At 50.2% G+C, this 20220-nt stretch overlaps 9 protein-coding genes across 9 annotated transcripts; 6 read left to right on the top strand and 3 right to left on the bottom strand.

Annotated features, from left to right (window-relative positions):
* The first annotated feature begins 829 nt into the window (after positions 1-829).
* On the top strand, positions 830-2699 carry NECHADRAFT_59628 (uncharacterized protein). The gene is made up of 3 exons (XM_003042983.1): positions 830-1058; positions 1109-2267; positions 2330-2699. The coding sequence occupies exons 1-3, from the start codon at positions 910-912 to the stop codon at positions 2567-2569; spliced, it is 1548 nt and encodes a 515-aa protein (XP_003043029.1). The 5' UTR covers positions 830-909; the 3' UTR covers positions 2570-2699.
* A 707-nt stretch (positions 2700-3406) lies between these two features.
* NECHADRAFT_67867 (uncharacterized protein) lies at positions 3407-5909 on the top strand (the record flags this gene model as incomplete). The annotated part of the gene is made up of 3 exons (XM_003042982.1): positions 3407-3549; positions 3622-5448; positions 5497-5909. The coding sequence occupies 3 exons, from the start codon at positions 3407-3409 to the stop codon at positions 5759-5761; spliced, it is 2235 nt and encodes a 744-aa protein (XP_003043028.1). The 3' UTR covers positions 5762-5909.
* Positions 5910-6716: 807 nt separating this feature from the next.
* NECHADRAFT_37090 (uncharacterized protein) lies at positions 6717-7940 on the top strand (the record flags this gene model as incomplete). The annotated part of the gene is made up of 7 exons (XM_003042981.1): positions 6717-6816; positions 6851-6873; positions 6978-7119; positions 7170-7192; positions 7242-7279; positions 7328-7465; positions 7517-7940. Coding segments are annotated over 7 exons (888 nt in total), but the record flags the coding sequence as incomplete, so codon positions are not given.
* An 833-nt stretch (positions 7941-8773) lies between these two features.
* On the top strand, positions 8774-10774 carry NECHADRAFT_59623 (uncharacterized protein). The gene is made up of 4 exons (XM_003042980.1): positions 8774-9118; positions 9172-9282; positions 9338-9510; positions 9567-10774. Exons 1-4 carry the CDS (start codon positions 8819-8821, stop codon positions 10573-10575), a joined length of 1593 nt encoding a protein of 530 aa, XP_003043026.1. The 5' UTR covers positions 8774-8818; the 3' UTR covers positions 10576-10774.
* A 551-nt stretch (positions 10775-11325) lies between these two features.
* Positions 11326-13269, top strand: NECHADRAFT_78454 (uncharacterized protein; the record flags this gene model as incomplete). Its single annotated transcript, XM_003042979.1, has 3 exons — positions 11326-11436; positions 11486-13181; positions 13220-13269. 3 exons carry the CDS (start codon positions 11326-11328, stop codon positions 13267-13269), a joined length of 1857 nt encoding a protein of 618 aa, XP_003043025.1.
* Positions 13270-13648: 379 nt separating this feature from the next.
* NECHADRAFT_78453 (uncharacterized protein) lies at positions 13649-14407 on the bottom strand (the record flags this gene model as incomplete). Its single annotated transcript, XM_003042884.1, has 2 exons — positions 13649-14344; positions 14405-14407. The coding sequence occupies 2 exons, from the start codon at positions 14405-14407 to the stop codon at positions 13649-13651; spliced, it is 699 nt and encodes a 232-aa protein (XP_003042930.1).
* Positions 14408-15334: 927 nt separating this feature from the next.
* NECHADRAFT_37272 (uncharacterized protein) lies at positions 15335-16770 on the top strand (the record flags this gene model as incomplete). The annotated part of the gene is made up of 2 exons (XM_003042978.1): positions 15335-15526; positions 15574-16770. 2 exons carry the CDS (start codon positions 15335-15337, stop codon positions 16768-16770), a joined length of 1389 nt encoding a protein of 462 aa, XP_003043024.1.
* Positions 16771-16888: 118 nt separating this feature from the next.
* On the bottom strand, positions 16889-17911 carry NECHADRAFT_92298 (uncharacterized protein; the record flags this gene model as incomplete). The annotated part of the gene is made up of 4 exons (XM_003042883.1): positions 16889-17000; positions 17041-17381; positions 17483-17703; positions 17887-17911. The coding sequence occupies 4 exons, from the start codon at positions 17909-17911 to the stop codon at positions 16889-16891; spliced, it is 699 nt and encodes a 232-aa protein (XP_003042929.1).
* A 116-nt stretch (positions 17912-18027) lies between these two features.
* NECHADRAFT_37279 (uncharacterized protein) lies at positions 18028-19195 on the bottom strand (the record flags this gene model as incomplete). Its single annotated transcript, XM_003042882.1, has 7 exons — positions 18028-18133; positions 18184-18347; positions 18402-18504; positions 18556-18714; positions 18764-18907; positions 18951-19044; positions 19093-19195. The coding sequence occupies 7 exons, from the start codon at positions 19193-19195 to the stop codon at positions 18028-18030; spliced, it is 873 nt and encodes a 290-aa protein (XP_003042928.1).
* Positions 19196-20220: the final 1025 nt, after the last annotated feature.

Here is a 20220-nt window from a genome sequence, read left to right as displayed (position 1 = left end):
GTCCCCTCATCTTCCCATGAGGGTGGCTCACAAGTCTGTTGGTACACTCCTGGTTAGAAAACGGCAAAGTCCAGCGCCGAAGGGGTAGCACTTCCACTTCCTCCCGACACATCGAACCATGGCTTGTGGACGGGCCCTTCGGTGTTTGTCAGTCAGGTGAGGGTAACGTCTAGATGCGAGCTCGGTAGCCCACACCGAGAGGTATCACCACCCTCCATCCTAGAGATTCGAGACGCCCATCCCCCGCCTCCGCAGGTTCCCCGACGAGCCTCAGCCCCTCCGGAGGTCCGAGGGACTTTGGTTAGACAGTATAATAGACTATGAATATGCAGATAAGCGTTCGCCAAGCCCCTTGTCACATTCAAGCTTCTAGAACGGGGTTCCCACTTTGTGGGGATATGCACAAGGTCCCGAGGTGTCAAGACATTTTCTCCACGTTGATCCTTCGCTGCTTAAACCCCGATGGCGTCCTCCGCTCGTTCCATTGGCCATGTAAGTCGGGTTCGCAAAACCCGAGTTTCTGACCTCCATCAGGGAATGTGAGACGTGGTGTTGGTCCGTGTCAAGATGCAACCCCAATCAAACCGCGGTGATCCTCGGCCGAAATCTTGATCTCGTGCTCTTTTTCTTGACAAAAAAGTAAAACCCCGCAATATGATCCTTGGGGTAGTCACCTGGGGTTATACCCGGGAGGGGTTTCTTCCCCGTGGAGGAGGGCACGGCTTGTGATGGTGTCGCATTTGAACCTCCAGGCTCAAGCCGAGACGGGGAATACTTAAGTGTCTGGTCCATTGCAGTCTGATGACACGTCCTATCGCATCTTATCTCAGTTTAATCATCACATTACAAGTTCGTCCCACCTTTTGTTTCCCAATCCTTCACGACTGATACCTCTTCACTCAGAGCGTCATGCCTCTCATCAATGGAAACTCCAAAGGCTCCTTTATTGGAGCCATTGATCAAGGCACAACCAGCTCACGCTTCCTCATCTTTGACACTAGTGGCGAAGTTGTTGCGACGCATCAGCTCGAGTTTAAGCAGATCTATCCTCATCCTGGGTAAGCCAATTAACATGTTCTCTTTTACTCAGAGGCTAATTCAAGCTTAGATGGCATGAGCATGACCCAGAAGAGCTCATAAGCTCTGTGGAAAAGTGCATCGATGGAGCTGTCGAGTCCTTTGAGGCTCAAGGCAACTCACGCGACCAGATCAAGGCCGTGGGCATCACAAATCAGAGAGAGACAACCATCGTCTGGGACAGAACGACAGGCAAGGCTCTGCACAATGCCATCGTCTGGACCGACACTCGATCTCAAGAGCTTGTCCGAAGATTGAAGCGTCGTCTCGGGGCCAGCGAGTTGCCCTCGAGATGCGGCCTTCCTCTCTCCACATACCCCTCTGTCAGCAAGCTGCTATGGCTGCTCGAGAATGTTCCTGATGTCAAGGATGCGTATGAACGCGGGGTGCTCGCTTTCGGTACCGTCGACACTTGGCTGACGTACAAGTTGAACGGCGGCACGGAGCGTGACATTTACGTGTCGGATCCTTCAAATGCGTCACGTACCATGTTCATGAACCTCGAGACGCTCAAGTACGACGAGGACGTCATTGACTGGTTCCGTCTTGACCCCGCAAAGATTACCCTGCCAAGGATCGTGCGATCCTCGGACACCAAGGCTTACGGTTCCTTGGCTGGCACATGCTTGAAGGGTACCAAGATCACTGGGTGTCTGGGCGACCAATCTGCTGCTCTCGTCGGCCAAAAGGGTTTCACCCCTGGTCTCGCCAAGAATACATACGGGACTGGCTGCTTTCTGCTCTACAACGTGGGGTCTAAACCCGTCTTGTCTACCCACGGACTTCTGAGCACCGTCGCCTTTGACTTTGGCGAGGGAAACACCATGTACGCGCTCGAGGGCAGCATCGCCGTGGCGGGCTCAAGCGTCAAGTTCCTGGTCGACAACTTTGGCTTCATTCAGTCGTCGTCCAAGCTGAGCGCCCTGGCCGAGACTGTGGAGGACAACGGTGGGTGCACATTCGTCACGGCCTTTAGTGGCCTGTTTGCGCCGTACTGGATTGACGATGCCCGAGGTACCATCTTTGGCATCACGGCGTACACGCAGCGCGGACACATTGCTCGCGCCACGCTCGAGGCCACGTGCTTCCAGACAAAGGCCATCCTGGACTCGATGGAGAAGGACAGCGGCCACGCCCTGACGGAGCTGGCCGTAGATGGTGGCATGTGCAACTCGGATCTTATCATGCAGGTACGTACAGCAACAACAGCTGAACAAGGGGGAAGAGTAAAGACGCTAACAAGGATTTACAGACGCAGTCTGATCTTATTGGAATCCCTGTCAATCGACCAGCCATGCGGGAAACAACGGCTCTTGGCGCCGCCATCGCAGCCGGTTTCGCAGTGGGAATCTGGAAGGACTTCCGTGACCTCGAGAATGTCAACACGCAGGGCCGGACCATTTTTGAGCCCCAGATCGCTAATGAAGAAGCGGCAGCTCGTTTCGAGACGTGGGAGAAGGCGGTTCAGATGGCCAAGGGGTGGGCGAGCTAAACGAGGCGGTGTCTGTAGCGTTCTTGTCTGTGCTTTCTTTTTTTTTCTTTCCTGTGTATTGTATGTATGTAGCAGAAGTGAAATACTGCTGCCTGGGCCAAGGGCTGCTAAAAACAAGCCCGTTGAATTACCTACTGTCAACACTAGTGATGATCGCTTAAGCCATTGCCGTCTGCCACATGCCAATAGAGGTAAAGCGTCCTGGGGCCGATCACATCCTTCAGGGTGAGAGGGGGGGAGACAAGAGAAACGAAGTATTTTCTTTCCCGGAGAAGCCGTAGCATGGATCAGGACATGAACTGCGCAGTGCTCAGCGTCTCATCTCCACCGGAACTTTATGTAACCTACCAAGCATCGACGTACGTCAGCCCGGAGTCCAGAAGAAGAAGGCCCCTAGACCTTCTGGGATGTCATTTGCTGCAGGCCCCCTGGTCCGCACTGACAGGGAGGGGGTAACACTCCGAATTGCCGCCTTTTTTGTGTGTGACCCCCTCAGCTCGGCAGTAGGAATCAATGGCGACAGTGTCAAATCTCCACGTTTCACCGGAGGGGTCTAGGCCTCTCTAACTGGGGCAAACTTGGGTAAAAGATTGACGGCTTACCGCCGGTGTTAGTGGACCGAGGCTCGGTCTTATTCTTCACCAACCGTTTCATTCTCCTCAAGATTATCTCTGGATCCAATTCTCCACGTTTCCTGTCAACCAAGATTTCCACCAGAGCAATCCATGTGCACTGCTTATCGCTCTTCCCCAGATTCTTACTCCACGCAACTCAATCGAAAACTCTGAGGGAATGTGGAGGTCCCAAACCCTCGGGAGAGGGATCGGCACAGTCCCCATGAGCGAGCCCTCGACAGCGGCAATTGAGGTTGAGGACCTCAACTCGACTCTCAGCAATGACGAGGGATCCAGTGGTGAAGAGTCCAGGCTCACCAACTCCAATGGGAGGAAGCGGAGGAGGGAGAGACACCAAAAGATATCGTAGGTTTTTTTTCCGACATGCAAATACCCGATAAAAAATACGAAAAAATCTGAATAGTTTGTGTCTTCAAGGTGTGAGATGTGCAAATCCCGCAAGGTAAAATGCGACCGTGCTGAGCCGGCTTGTTCATGGTGCGCCCGACACAACCGCGCCTGCGTCTACCTCGAGAGACAGAAGCCTGGGACGGCTCGCAATGGCTTCAGTGTCGAGCTAGAGGCCAAAGTCAATCGCATCGACGCGTTGCTACAAGCCCTGGGACGTCGTGTTGAGGAGCACATTGTCCAGGATCACGCGGCTTCTTCACCAAGCCTCGCATCTTCGACCGCGAATAATCTCCAAGGCGACAGTCAAGGTGGTGGTCGACTTACGCCTACAAGTCTTCCGAGAACCTCTTCAATCTCTCAGGCCAGGTCACCAAGCTTGTCCGGCACAACATGGCAAGCCGGAATCCAACCTCAGCAGCCATTGGTGATGACCAGTTTGGAGGGCCCTACCCAACCAGTCACCTCTCCAAATGCCACTGGATTTCGAAAAGACCCTTCTCTCCACTCCTTCATCATCGATCTACCACCTCAAGATGTCGTCTATAACCTCGTGGACCTCTACTTCAAGCATTGCAACACATGGTGTCCCATCCTTGATCGAAAAACGACCTTTGCAAGCTTCTTCGGGCCAACATTGATGGAGGAAGCCGACCGGATTCTACTCTATGCAATCGTGGCAACGACGCTGAGATTTCTCAAAGATCCAAGGATGTCATCCGAGATGCGGACATACTACCATGCCGTAGCGAAACACACGGTACAGATATACGCCATGGAACATATCAGCGTACCTGCTCTAAGAGCTCTCGTCATAATAACCCTGGATGAACTGGGAACTTCAAACGGTCCTCGTGGCTGGAATCTCTTGTCATTACTATCACAAAGCGTGAGACAACTAGGCCTCTGTGAAGAAACCACCGTCTTCCTGTCAGCCGACGCGTCAGAAACTCCGCACACCGGCTCCATGAGAAGAGTTGCAGCTGGAAAGCCCGAGTCTTGGATTGAAGACGAGGGAAGGCGACGGCTTTACTGGATGATATACCTCTTGGACCGTTATGCAACAATAGCCACGCCGACGTTTGACTTTATGCTCGATAGCAAGAAAGTCACGCGTTTCTTACCTTGTTCATACGACTTGTTCTCCAAGAACGTGCCGGTGGAAACAAGAGCTTTTCATCCAAGTGACGACCAGCAGAGAGAATACCTCGTCAACAAACCCGACAACCTCGGCAGTTTCACATATCACTGCGAGATTCTCATCATTCTCAGCAAGATCCACGAGTTTCTCAAGACGCCAATTGATGTGTCTTCTACAAAGGACATGGCTGAATGGCGAAACACGTACCAGACGCTTGACCGATCACTGGATGGTTGGCTGCAGAGCTTACCGAGTGAATACAGCAAGATATCTGCTCTGTGTCACTCGGATCCTGCAAGCCGTGTGGCAAACTGGTTCATGTTGCATAGCGCATACGTCACTTCTGCAGTACGGCTTCATTCTTCGGCGGCGTATCCGACCGTCAGGTCTCACATATTTGTCCCCTCTCATTACGCGATGCAGAGGTGCTTGTCTGCTGTGCAAAGCCTTGGAGACATTACCCGTGATGTCTCTGAAGCAGATGGCTTGAATCTTCTGGGACCTCCTTTTGCGTTTTCGCTCTGGGTGGCTGGTCGGTTGCTGCTGGTTCACGCCGCCGCAGTTGGATGTCCAGTTGATCCCTTGATTGACTTCTTTATCGATACGCTTCGCAATGTCGGTCAACACTGGGACGTCGCAAGCAACTACTCCAAGATTCTAAGCCGACTTGTTCAACGGGGAAGACAGGGTGACATGAGTTTCGCCGCCATGAGACGGTAGGTTTTGGACAATCTCCCTAAACAACAGCTCTAACATGACCTTAGGAGCGCGTATGACTTGGTGACACTCACATCAACAGCTCGACATTCGAGTCTAGAGCCGACATCAACACAAGTCACATCTCTGAGCGAGCTGGATAACATTGATGTCTTTGACTTTTTCAATTATCCCAGAGTTTCCAATCAGAGTACGGCGAACCTGGTCATTCGACCTCAGACTATGAATAATATCCAAGGGGACTCAGCGAGGAACGGCATACCCGATCCGGAAGCAGATTGGCTGGCTTATGGGGGGTCGCTCTTTAACTAATCTGGAACATCTGGAACATATAGAATTCTTTGACAATCACTTGTCGGATGTCATGTGCTTGTATCATTAAATCTTAGCCAGGTGTTATAGGTATACGATGGGGGGATTGGGATTGTAACAAGAGTAACACAAGATGATCGTACATTCGAGAAAGCATGATGATATTCTTTCCAGGAGTTCTCATCACTTCCGCATTAGGTGCCCTCTGGTTGTCACTATTGGCATCCACGGCCTGAATCTCCTCCTGACCAGAACACAATTCCCGACATGTACTCCGACACTACCACGCTCAGCTTGGAAGCCCTATTCTATCTAAATCTCATTCTCGATCTTATAAGCGACACAGTCGGCAACAGAACTGAAGGACTTGCTCCTGACAGACTCAATCCGGCCAGTGACTTGGTCAGATATCATCAGACCAGAGATTGCGATAGTCCCTGGGGTTCCGGTACCCCCAAAGCTCGCGTAGAACAACGTGCATAATCACACACCGAATCGATATAATTTTACCGCCAGCATCACTTATCTATGATGCGCCAACCGAGCAAATGTGACGACCATGCAGAGAGCGTTACCTTGCATATCAGACCACAGGCGGATAAATGCCAGGGTCGAACCAACAGACAACAACACCTGTCAACAGACCGACGACCCCGCCCGTAATTTTTGTCGCGATCTTGACTCTCTACACGCACGAAGACCCGCGGACCAACGGACTAGACACGATGACAAATGATCATAAGCCTTCTCCAGCTCAAACTGCCGACAGGGCTGAAGAGCTGGTGGCGCCTCTGGTGCGTGAGACGACGGAACGGTCCATTGATGGTGGATGATGGAACTGACGTGACTCAGGAAGCTGAAGTCCCGGCTGATGGCGACTCGGCATTTGTGGTTGTGAGTACTCTGGCCCTCCCCTATCAACGTGTGTCTATTGACTCGCCTCCGGTAGACTGATGATGAACTGTCCACTGCGTCATTGCGCTCAAGCATTCGCGACTATCACATGATCAATGGCCGTGGATATCATCGAGATGAGAGCAAGTCGGAATCTAATCGTTTAATTGATCCCCATCTAACTGATGCTTGCAGAATACTATCTTCCCAGCGACGAAGTACACCCTCTCACTCATCCAACGAATGAACATTACTGACTGGCCCGCAGCATGAATCAGATAGATTGGGTAACAGCTCATGAACGTCAAACTGTGTATTCGAGGCTTACGGCAACTTGGCAGATCTTCAGAACCACCAGCTTCTCCTGACATTTGGCGGCAAGAGGTATTTCGCTCCCAACGCCGAGACGGCCAAAAGAGTTCTTGATGTTGGCACGGGCACAGGAGTGTGGGCGGTCGGGTTCGGTATGTCGATATAGACCCTGCTGAAGTAAAGGCTGACCAGATTTTCGAAGCCGACGACCATCCTCATGCTCAGGTAAGATTGATGATGGTCTGTACTCGGTGTAGATGACTCAACCCAATAGGTCTTTGGCATCGATATTGCCGCTATCCAGCCGACTTTGTGAGTATCAGCCTCAACAGGCTTGAAAATTGTCTAATAATATTCCAGTGTCCCTCCAAACTGCACTTTTGAGATTGAGGATGCCGAGAAGGATTGGACTTGGAGTGAAAAGTTCGACTACATCTTTGTACGCCTCATGGTCGGCAGCTTGGCCGACTGGGACAAGTTTACACGCAAATGCTTTGAGTAAGGACACAAAACTCTCACTTACACACTTCGTTCTGACCCCAGACTCAGAAACTTGGAACCCGGAGGCTGGCTTGAAGTCATTGACCCAACTTTCCCCGCCAAATCAGACGACGGAACACTCAAGCCCACCTCACCCTTGAACAAATGGGACGAACTAACGTCTAAGGGCGCCGCAAACCTCGGAAGACCCTTCGACGAAGGCGTAAACCACGAAAAGCGCCTCAAAGAGCAGGGCTTCGTCAATGTGACGCGAAAGACGTTCAAGTGGCCCATCAACACTTGGCCCAAGGATCCAAAGTACAAGGAGGTTGGGCTCTGGACACTGGCCAACATTGAGAGGAACCTTGAAGCTATCAGCACTATTTTGTTGGCGCATGGACTTGGCATGAGTCAGGATGGGATTTTGGTTTTCCTTTCTGAGGTGAGGGCTGAAATGCGGAATCCGAGGGTTCATGCTTATTGGGAAGTGTAAGTACTACTTTGACCTTTGATCGATGGTGAAACTGACTGGCTATGCAGGTTTGTGGTTACCGGGCAGAAGCCGGAATAGTAGGTCTGGGCATGACGATGTGTAGATTGTTGGGGCTGTCTATATCGAATTGAACAAACACTAGCTACCTACCTCACTCTTGGCTGTTGTGAAATGCTAAATAATTGTAGTCGCAATACGAGAGTCACGACATGATGAATAAAGCCATGAGATATCAAGAATAAAGACAGGTATTCAGCCCTCTGCCTCAACAGTTGACTGAGGCAACTGAAACCATTGCGACATCACACCGGACAAGCCGACACAAGCAATTGCACGTCATATCTTGGCAACGAGTTCTCCATAACCGGGATGAGTCAACTGGAACGCATAGGGCCACAAATAAGAAACCGTCTCACTGTCGTCAACAAAAAACAGAGTTTGCCCAGACCCATTTTCATCGGCCAAGCCGGGGTTTCATCCGTCTTGTCTTTACGGCGCGACCAATCACGACGCAACAGATCCACGTCGCGATCCAGACCATCTTGGCCAAAATACGAGAAATGGCAGGGGAGCCAATACCTTAATTCAATGTGTCTAGGGAGGCTTGGAAAGTCTTTCTTGCACGGGCCGACATGAGTACAGGCCCAGCCTGGCTGTGCGACTTGGCCGAAAATGCCAACTGTCAGACAAAGATAAAATCCTCTAGTGACCCAGATCGCCATTTCACATTTTGAAGTTCATTTTCTACGTACCTCTACATTATGGAAGGCAGTTATAGGCCTCTTCCTGCTAACGCGCCCTCGCAGGATCCATCAACGCCTTGGCGAGGTAGTCGACCAAGCAACCAAACGCCAAGCCCGCCTCACCAGCACGAATTAATGGAAAAGACAACACCTCGGTTTAGAGGCCTCCCAGCGCGACGAAGATCACGACCAAAGCTTTGGCTGGGGGTGCTTGGGAAATGGCTCATCACGGTTGCCTTTATTGTCATCATTTACGTCATTTTGATCGGGTATTCCAACTATGAAGTCATTTCCAACAAGCAGAAGCGATACTTTAATGCGTTGATTACGGGATTTTTGATTGCGTTGGGTTTGACGACTATGAGTCAGTTGACAAACGCCGTGTCGGATCTGAGATGGTGGATTCTTAGTCGAAGACCTCGATCAGCAGGAAAGGTGAGAATCAGTACTTGCAGTGGAAGAGAGTATATACTAATATTTTTGCTCAGGTCAAGGCAATTCTACACGCAACTAGTATGACACAGGTCTTGATGCTGGCCATCAAGTCCAGTCGAACATCCATCCACCTGAGCGTCGCAGCTTGGGTCATCCTATTCCTCGTATGTTTTCTGTTCCGTTCTGTGTGAGACTTAATACTAACGACGGAAACTTCAGGGCTCTCAAATTGGCTATGCATCTCTCGGACTATGCTATTCTGTAGAAAAGACTGAAGACCGTGCCCTGCTCGTTCCTGGCAACGTCTCCATCCCCAATCTCTCTACAATCGAGACAAACAAAGTCATCAAGCAGTCTAATTCTATTAGGGCACAGCAATACACTGCCAATAGGTTTGTTTTACCAAATCCAAAGCTATTACCAAGTAGATTCTCTAACAAGCAAACAGTTACGGCACCGTCTCCTTGGCCCTCAACTGGGGCGATCCTGAGGCTATGCCCATTCCTGGCACGCTCTGGTTTGCTGACGATTACTCCCTCTTTTGCGACATCAACTACTGTTCCTATGTTTTCCGTGAAACAAACACGCAGACATTGGGGGACCCACGTGCGATTCCTGTCACGGTAACAACGAGCCGCAATATCAATGCCACCACACAATGCTCGAGCTACCCGGTTCTTCAAGGAGGCAACGGCACAGACTCGAGCATACGAGTAAAAATTGACTCACGAGAAGTCAACATCACCATCCCGCACCAGGATGGACCCGATCAGACGACATACATGACATCTACCGACGAGTCTTGTGGGGAAGGTTGCAGTATCCTATCGGTGTTTGAAGCATCATCAACTGAGCCGTGGTTCTACAACTGCACTGCAAGACTTGGGTCTGTGGCCAATGCTACCAGACCCGAGCATAAACTCGGCAGCAACCTTGCACAGCTAGCGACGTCGGCAATTGCACTGCAAGGCTATTCCAACAATGGAAGCTTTCAGTACATGACATACCCATCAGCCGCCACCTTTGGAACCCCCGTGAATGGCTCAACTGAAGCTATGGGGCTTCTCCTTTCTCGCTTCACAATCGGCGTCCTCAGTACCGTCATAGACACAAACTCAGACATTGTCGTCCAAGGCCGAGCGCCAACCATTGGGCAAAAGTTAGGTGTCTCGCACTGGGGAATCATCCATCTCATCATCTGGATAACAGCCGGTCTGCAACTACTACTTGCGGTGCTGGCAACTTGGGTGGCGGAAAAGGTGGTTGTCCCTGAAGAAAATCCTCTCGCTGAAGCACGAGTTCTACAATCCATGGTGACGGAACAAGGGCCTCAGATGATCAACGGCCAGTCGTTTGAGACTGTCCCGTTGGGCCCAGCCAAGTCATTATGGATCTTTAAGGATCAGTATGTGGGGGATGGCGTGTACGATTTGTATATGGAGGAGGTAACGAGATGATCAGACTCATAGCGCGCATGTTTTTAGTAAATTTCATATGCTTTCCTAGCGATCTACCCCTTGTTCTTGAACTGCTTCCTTCGTCTCTTGGGCTGGGTTAAATTTGCAGTGCAGTGCATCTCCACTCCTTGTGCGCACTATGTATGTATCTGCCTCGCGTGGCGTACCTATCCGACCTCCCAAATTATGTTTAAAAGTCCTCGCCAGACTCATCAATAAATCTTAGCTAACGGTTTTATGAAAGCAAAAGTTTGCGAAGTTGGGCTTGTCTGGTCAGGCTATTGTCCACAGATGTATTGGTTCTGCCGATCTCGGGCGTCGGTCTCGTGCACCAAAACAGGCAAAGTCGATTCTGCAGACCCATGTTTGAGTCAGGTGTTGAAGAAATGAGGAGATCAAGGCAAGACGATGTCCTAAAAGACGAGAGACTCTTCATAATCAAAGAACAGTTTTCACAGTACGTGACAAGCGAAGAACGAGTTCCACGAAATAAAAACCCCCGCCCTCGTGTATCTCAACCAAGATATAGCAATGTGAGGTGTTTAATTATGCTATGGCTCGTCAGCAATAACAGTGGCATGCTACGAGATAAAGACCTTGTGTTAAGTGATTTTGACAACCTTGGACCAATCGGAACTAAAGGCAACCATTAGTCATGATGATTATCAGCCGGTTCCAGAGTTGACCTCCGAACTGTTGTCAAGTCTCCTCCATCAACTCACACGATAAACACTTGATCAATCTTTCAAAATGCCAACCTTGAGTGCGGATATGTACAAAGCCGCTCCAGGGCGCGCAAAAAAGACAAACATTGTCCGAACCCGAACTGGCTGCATCACATGCCGTGAGCGAAGAAAAAAGGTATGCTCCACAGTCAGCGATGCAGAGCAATTGGGTTGACTTGTGATAGTGCGATGAAAAGAAGCCTGCTTGCAGCACGTGCGAAAGACTTGGAAAGCGTTGTGAAAAGTACAAGGCGGGCTTCAATTTTAAGAATGTATCTTTCGATGCATCTCCAAGTCCTCGACAAGAGACTCACAAGAGTAGAGCCCGGTTTGCTCAACGGGAGGAATGTTCACCAGAGACAGTGCTCGCGCAAACTCCCTTGTCTCAAGGATCATCTCCCGTCAACTTGACTACAAACTCGAAGCCAAGTCCACTGGCACCCGGGGAGACGGCTTCCTCGACCCCGCTTTCGGAATCAATGATATCGCTCCCGATAAGTCCCTTCTCGGATATGGGGGTTGCTGGCTTTGAGTTTACTAACACTGCTCTGGGTGATGGGTTCGCCCTTTGGGCTGGTGACCTCGATTACGCTCCATTGAAGCCGTTGGCTGATGACGCTCGTTCGTCGCAGTTTGGCTCGAATATACAACCAGGGGCCCCGCCTGGCACCTCAGAAGACGAAGAGACTTCCACACAAACCCAACAACCTATCGAGAAACCGCTACTCGTTGGACATGGCTTGCAGAATGAGGTCACACCAGACTGCCACGTCTCGGAAGTGACAGATTTGCCTACTACAAACTCTCTCATTACAGACCTCATAATCCCGGGCACCGACTTGACCACATCCAGCATGATCCAGCCTTACCAAATACTCAAAAGCCCAAGCCCTTTTTTACTCAGCGACAGCCAAGTAGTATACATGGATTTCTGGCTCAACCAATGTCTTCCGGCTCTGCATCCCATTTTTAAAGACTTTCTCATTCTTGGAAACCTTCCTCTTGTGGTTACCGACACCATGATGGCTCTATCAGCAGGACGTCTCAGTCGGATGCTACCACAGAGAAAGTCCTTCGACTTTTCAAGCATTCCGGGCTTCGCTTTCAGGCCTGACTCTAGCCATCGAACCAAGAGTCAAAAGTATTACTGCTCTGCCATCAGGGGAATCTCGGACTGGGTCAAGGGCAGTAACGAGTCCCAGACGACTACCACGCTTGCGACACTCATTCTTTTCTGCTATTGGGAATCATCGATGGGTAACTTTCGAGACTTTTCCGTTCACTCAAGTGGCGCGACGAAGCTCATCGAGGCCCAAGAGAGCGCCTTGATACAGCAGGGCTTTGTCGGCTATGGACTCATGGCTGCTTGGGTGCGGGCTCAGATGAACAACTGGTGGCGACGGATGCACTTCAGCACTGTTGAGTTCCAACGAAAGCAGGACCCAGTGTCGATTTCTCCAAACGTTGAGCTCATCCTGGACCTTGTTGGGGACACAAAGGCTTCTGTACTTGTCATGCTATGCGAGTCTCTTCGCATATACTCCTCTGCCGTTGTCGAATACTGGAACTTGTTCCGCGATCCACCACCCACCAACGAGGATAGCCAACCTGGTTCACGAACGCCTACAGCCTCCTCTGCAAGCCGAGAGGTGGATGCATGCTTATATCCCTACACTCTACTCATGAAAGCCCAAGCCAGGAAGCTGAACGATTGGCACACAAAGCTGCCATTATCTCAGTTACCCATCACATCCTTTCACTCGGCGTTTCCGACCACTCTAGAGGACAGCAGTCTGACGGTCGAACCGTTATACTTCCAATCTCATGATTCAGCGATGAACTATGCCTACTATATCACTGCGCGAATCATTCAGAGTGCAGGTTTGTTAAAGGATCAAAAATCTACCACTTCGGCACAGGAAACAGACAGATGGGCTCTTATCCTCCTTCAAATCGCCGCTGGTATTGACTGGGAAGAATGCATCCGCCTCAACACATTCGCAATCGGCTTCTCCGGTCTCCTGCTAGTTTGCGCCATTCACACCTCAAACCCATCCATTGGCCTCTGGGTACAAGAGTGGTTGGAAGACCGACAAAGGACTAGTCACCTGGAAGAGGGTAGCTTTCCCGTTCTACAGATACTCCAAGTTTTACGAGCGGCCAATCATGAGCGAGCAAGAGGCCGAGATGTCTTTGCTGTATTTCAAACGGTTGACGATGGGGGCGGTGAGGGCAAGTTTCACTCATATCATAGCCAGACGCTCACGTCAGTCATGGTGTACGGGAAGGAGAAGGGTACCGAAAGGATGATTTCTTATAGCATACCAGTCTAATATCGAAGAGGTCTATCACTCTTCGTCCACCTTAACACAATCCTCGGGGTCCATCTCCTTCGACAAAACGCTAGATCCTCCGCTCGTCGTAAACGTAAGCTTCCAGATTGTCTTGCGCAGAATTCTCACTAACTCGCAGAGCTGATCATGTGTATCCGGCCCTTCAAGCAAGTGAAGCCCATCAATGATGCATATGTTGTACATGCGCAGAAGGTGAGCTGCCCCATCGAAAGCAGAAAGCGCCTCGTGCAACGTTCGTGCAGTTCCGTCCAAGCCCGAGATGCGCTGCTCCACAGCGCCCAGTCGAGATTGGCCCGGTGCATCTTCAGGGGGGAAGGAATAGATGTCAGCAAGGAACTGATGCAGCAATGCGTAGACAAGTGACACAAACCCTTCAACCTCCTTTGAAGGGTTACCCTCGCGTGGGTCTTGGCTGTTGATGCTGCAAAAGTATGACATTCTAGGAATGCTCGTTCGATGTGTCTCGTTGACTTGGTTGGCTGCCAGGCTAGATATATTGTTTTGGGGGTCCTCTACTAAATTCGGAATCCATTGAAGCCAGATGGATGCACAGTCGTCATCAAGGCGGTTGAGCAAGTCTATCGTGCGCCGAACCAATTGAGGAGGGATCGAGGAGTAGCGGAAGCCTTCGGAAGATAGTCTAATTCTCTGACTGTCGAAGAAGCCCTCCAGTATCTTCATAGCGTTTGACTGTGCATTGACTATTAGCCATGAAGCCCGTACAAGATAAATCATGGTGGGAGATCTCACCATTTTCGATAGAGACGATTGAACTCGTTGACTCTCTTGGTTGGTTTTCTGAGCGTGGTGGTGTCTAGGGGGATCTCTCGTGAAGATCGCGAATGGTGATTAAAATGTAAGACTTGGAAAATGGCAAAACACAAGAGCAGCTTATATACATGGCTCCTAACTGCTGGAAATGACAGCTTGCAATAGCCTCTGGCAGCTTATAGCGGCAGCTTCTAACAGCCAGCAACAGCAGTTTGTCACAGTTTGCGACTGTTGCTCGCAAGAGCCTCGTGCATTTTTTGCAAGAAGACATTCACATAGGCCTACCGTGTAATAGACGCTGATTATTGACCCAATCTTAGACTTGAGGCGTCAACAGGGGACTCTTGATCACAGCGGAACGCCTTTTGTTCTCAGGTATTCCCCTTTGTTCCACTAGTAGTCGTGCCGTCAACCCTTCCAAACCGCCGTCTGTCTCGCCGAGTATGATGAAGGCCAAATTCTCGTGAATAACGACAGTTTTCAGGCCGTCATCAAGCTTTCCAGTGATTTCAAAAGGTACCTAGACACTACACAAGAAGTGCGAATCTCAGAGGGCGACGTCGAACCCTTCGTAAGCGGATGGAGGAGGGTCTATACGAACAACAACACTCATGTTTGAGTCAATATGTACGCTCAAGCGTAAAAGAGAGACAAAAAGGCCCAAACCATCGCTTGTAATTACTGTCATTGTTGACGGAGAGTCCTGGTGTGTCGCTATCGCGCACCATATTGGGGATAGCGTCATCTCCACCAAGATCGGTGCGTTATGCCACCACGACCAGGACCACTCGGACAAGGCTTGTAGAAATAGGTTAAATACATCATTCTCTACAAATCCCGCCAAGTTCAAGATAACTCTCGGCTCACTTAACCACAAGTAACACTCAGCAACGCCGTTGAAGTCACAAAATGACTCTTCCTCAAAGATTTGCGCCCCCGCACGACGAACTACGCCAATTCTATGTCGGGAAAGACATCCACGATGTTCCCAAACCGGCCGTCATCTTGGACGTGTCACGAGTTCAAAGACATTGTCAATCCATGCTAGAGGCTGTAGATGCTTTAGGTGTCGGATTCCGTGCCCATGTCAAGACACACAAAGTCAGTTAAATATGCAACTTCGAGCGTCATCAACTAACCCTTGTCAGACAATCGAGGGCACCCGCCTTCAAGTTGGGCAAGGAAGTGGCGACATAAAACTGGTGGTGTCGACTCTAGCAGAGATCGATCATCTTCTCCCACTCTTCAAGGAGTATCAAGATGCAGGCCGACATGTCGACATCCTCTACGGTATCCCACTTCCGCCATCTCAGATTCCACGTCTCGCTACTCTTGGCTCCGAGCTGGGAAAGGGAAGCATTTCAGTCATGATCGACCATCCTTCCCAACTCGACTCAATCAAGTGCTTTTCCCAACAGACAAAATTCCCTGCTCGCGTTTACTTGAAAGTTGACACTGGCTACCACCGTGCAGGGCTTCCACCAACGTCTTTGAACAAGAATGGCCTGATAGAAGCTCTGGCACAGCTCGAGGCTCAGGGAGAAGCTGAGCTTATTGGATTGTACTCGCATAGTAGCCTGAGCTACAAGGACTCTACGCCCGAACAGGCCATGGCTAATCTGGAGGGTGAGATACAAGGCTGTCTTGAGGCGGTACACGCCCAGTCCCATTTATTCCCCAACCACGAGAAGATCACCATCAGCGTGGGGGCGTCCCCCCAAGTTACGGCTATCGAAAACTTGACCAACACGGAAGGAGATTTGTCAGATACTGCCCAGTCTCTACGCAGGGCGATTCAAACGGTCTCGTCCGGAAAACCAGGTGGGCTTCAGACCACACTTGAACTTCACGCAGGAGTGTACTCCATCCTTGATCTTCAGCAAACCTCGACGAACTCAAGAAGGACATTAGGGTCCTTCGAGGATGAAATTGCAATCTCAGTCATTGCTGAGGTCTGTAGCGTCTACAACGACAAAGAGCGATCTCAACCAGAAGCACTCGTTGCCGTCGGAGTGCTCGGCTTGGGCAGAGAGCCATGCCCTTCTTATCCAGGATGGGGTATCGTCAACAAAGCGCACCTAAAATCTCAGACAAACTCAGAGAGGCGATTGATCATTGGCCGAGTTAGCCAAGAACACGCCATCGTTGCCTGGGAGCATGGAAAGGATGAAGATACGGCTGATTTACCCCCTCTTCCTCTGGAAGTTGGCCAGAGCGTCGTCATTTTCCCAAACCATGCCTGTATTACTGGAGCTCTATATGGGTGGTATCTTGTAGTTGACTCTTCTGATGAGGAGAACCCGACTAAGATTGTTGACGTTTGGGCTAGAGCAAGTGGATGGTAGGCCAGTACGCGGCCAAGTGTAGTGATGAGCAATACAATATCAACTGAGTTACAAACCAAAGCACATAATATGTCTCTTCATCGCCTAAAATATCTCTTTAAGGATTCAAATGACAGTTCTACACCAAGTAAACGTCCTCGCCCTCAGCCGCATTATCTCGGTTCGTCACAACACTGTCAACAGCAGCCTCTACATCTTGATCACCGTCAAGCATACCCAACCAACACCTCCTTGTGATTCAGCAGCGAAACTAAAGTTTCTGCCACCGACTCACGGCTCACGTCGCCCTCGGATCCGGCAGTTTTGCCCAGTTCAACCTGCCCCGCGGACTCATCCGACAACATGCCAGGTTCAAGACTTATGCCTACAAAGTCGCCTCGCTTCGATGCTTCCTGAAGCGGAATCTTATCCGCAGCCAACTTGGCCTGGCAGTAGTCCTTCAGATATCCGCTTTGCATCTCTTGAGCGTATTTCCATGATGCGTCGTTCCACCAGTGGGGAGGCCTTTGACGACAGGCCAGATAGGAAATGAGGATGAACTTGTTGATCGTAGGCGTTTTCACAGCGGCCTTGATGAAGTTAACGGCGACATCTCGATCAATAGCAAACGTCTTATTTATTCCACATTAGTAATTCCCTGGGTCCACTCGTTGTGCCGACTGTTACTTAATCGTTCAGGTCCACCCTTTCCACCGGCACCGGCACTCTAAACCACAACATCAGGCTTCACTTTGGAGAGAAGGTCTTTGGCCTGAGAGACGTCTTTAGCAGTCTCGATGCTATGAACAAGGACGTTCAAGTTGTTCTCACTTGCAGGTGCCAAGCTTGCGATCTGAGGGACTTGATCCTTTGTTCGGATGACGCTTGTGACAGTCCATGAGTCTCTTAGCAGCACCTGCGTCAGAATCTGGGCCACTTTTCCGTGGCCACAGACTACAAGAGCGTGTCGGCCGATTTTGAGCGATGGTATGGTTCTTGATGAAATTTTGTTCGACGCTTCGTGGAATGATAAAGGGCTGCCGTATCTGGATGCGGCTCGAACTTGGGCCGGCTGAATAATGTAGATACGTAGGCTTTATAAAAAACATATCACTAATCATATTATTTTACCCTCACGCTCCGAGTTATGGGTAGCAGCCATCAACCAAGACCCTCTAAAGGGCCGAGACTACGGGAGGATAGAGCCACCAGCCCCTCTATGCAGAGGACACAGCAGCAATTGGAAATTGACAATTTTGGTATTCTATCCTGTCTACTCTACGCCTTGAGGCTATCCTCAAACAACTTTTGTAGTCGTGCACCCTCGCTATCAGCAACCTGACCGTGAGTCCTGATGCTTCCGTAGGGGTGGTAGGGGAATGGGCTACAAAGTCAGCAATCAAACTTCTTTGTTGGAGAGTGTCAGTGACTTACCCGTACTCGGGCACAAAGGTGATAAGAGCATCCTGGCTCCGTGCTTTGACGATGCGCAGCCAGAGCTTCTCGAAGAATTCGCGCTCGGGCTTGAAGATGGGATCCTCGGGCTCGGGGCATTGCGAGGATTGAGTAGTTCCAATTCGGGCATGGATGTGGTGGACCTGGCCAATTATTAGAACTGCTAATAAATGCGCATTCAAATAGATTGTACTTACCCGGGGAACTAGAAGATCTAGAATCTCCTTATCCTCCTCGCCGAGGTCAAGGAGTCGCTCGCAGACTACAACCCAGTGGGAGATGTCCGCTGTGATCCGGAGCCTGAATCAATCATTAAATGGTGATCAAACAGACAAGATAGTCGAAACGTACTCGGGTACCTTGAGCAAGATCTGCTTGGTTGCATAGGGAGTGAACAGAGCTCGGTTGCGGTGTGTCTCATGGGAGACTAGTCCAGTGAGGCCCAGCTCCTGGTCGATCTCAAGAGTCTTTTGGTAGAAGTAGACGGACTCATCCACAGTCCAGTAGTCGCTGCCACAGTCAGTACAGTACCTAGACTATATTCTCCTGGTTGGCTTACCCCCCAGACTGGGCATTGATCTTGACTGGTCGCAGAATCTTGGCGAGCTCGAGAGTCTTCCGGTAGACCTCAAGGTGAATATCAGGATTGAGGCCCGCGGGTCGAGCACCGACATAGCCTGCCCAAGCAGTGTGCATCCTTTGACTCGTTAGTTTGTCGTAGATTGCAGTTGATCAAGGTAACTTACAGCACCGTCGCCTCAAAGTCAGCATCGTCCAAGAGCTTGCGGAGGAGTCTTAGGTTGTCGGCATCTCGGTCAGTGATGTCGACCTCGACGCCAGCTAAATCAAATCAGTATTTGCATGCCCAATTGATATTGAGAAACAAACAGTAGCCCTGCTTCTTCAAATCCGTGAACCAAGGGATCCACTTCTCGAAGTTCTCTCCGGAGTCGATACCCCAGACAGTTCTGAACCGTTTAATTACCACCATTTTGGCCGCTGACACAAACACAGATAGAACAATACAAAAAATCAACTGAAGAAGAACCTAGGTTGAAGGGATCAAGTTTCTCTCAAGTCAATGCCTTTATATCTCACCAAAGCCCACGACTCGGCGATCAGCCGGAGTTCCTTGCCCAATCCAACCTTGAAAAGCTCAAGTGGAGCTGCCCTTCTCAAAGAGGCAACATCTCGCCGCCGGGAGAAATTTCCCTTTCAGAGATTTCACGCGGGGAAGTGTCCGATCTACCCCGCCTCCGAGATGTCGCCAGACTCCACCGAGAGATGGTGAAATTGCCGAATGAACCAGAAGAGGCAATCGGGATTGTCAATTGTTTTGGTTGTTACTGTGGAATTTAGTTTATTTTCACATGATTGGTTGACTGGTCTATTCTGGGCTGGTCGTCTCATATTAGGTGCCGCTTGCGAGATGCTCCCCCACAACAGCAGAGAACTGCACGTCAACAATGCCACTTATCGATTCATCAACACAAAGCAGTTGTTCGCCGATGCTGATATTTTTAACTGATGTGCTCTTAATGGCCTGCACAGTCTTGCTACCTCATGGTGGAATACAGCTGTGATGGGGCATCCGACTTAGCGCAACTATGGGACCGTCGCAAGCGATTGACGCATTCTTATCAGCGATTCTTCTTCTGAAGATCCTTTGCAATACATTGCTTCAAATCGAGCACCTCTCTACTTTCTCCTACATCCCCTGTCGATCAAGATGCTAACTTGGCTGTCCGGGTGGCTTCACGCCAACGGTGCGGGAACTAAGTTCTCTTGACTCGTGTCTCATCAGTTGTTGGTTGTGTTGACGCCACGTGTGAAAAGCGTGAAATGGAATTGCGTCCAAGATGAAGTGCGCTTATTCCAACACCCCTATAGTATTTTTTTTTTCTATCTCTGTTGATAAATCTCGCTGTCATTTACCCAGGTGACGTTCGGCAGAGCAGTGGGGTTGTACTTCGCAGGTTCAGGTCAGTATGTGCTCATTTCTATTACCATCAGTAT

Source organism: Fusarium vanettenii (assembly GCF_000151355.1).
Source record: "Fusarium vanettenii 77-13-4 chromosome 3 genomic scaffold NECHAsca_31_chr3_5_0, whole genome shotgun sequence".
Taxonomy (NCBI): domain Eukaryota; kingdom Fungi; phylum Ascomycota; class Sordariomycetes; order Hypocreales; family Nectriaceae; genus Fusarium; species Fusarium vanettenii.
The sequence above is the reverse complement of the archived record's forward strand: the minus strand, read 5'-3'. Positions and strand labels throughout refer to the sequence as shown.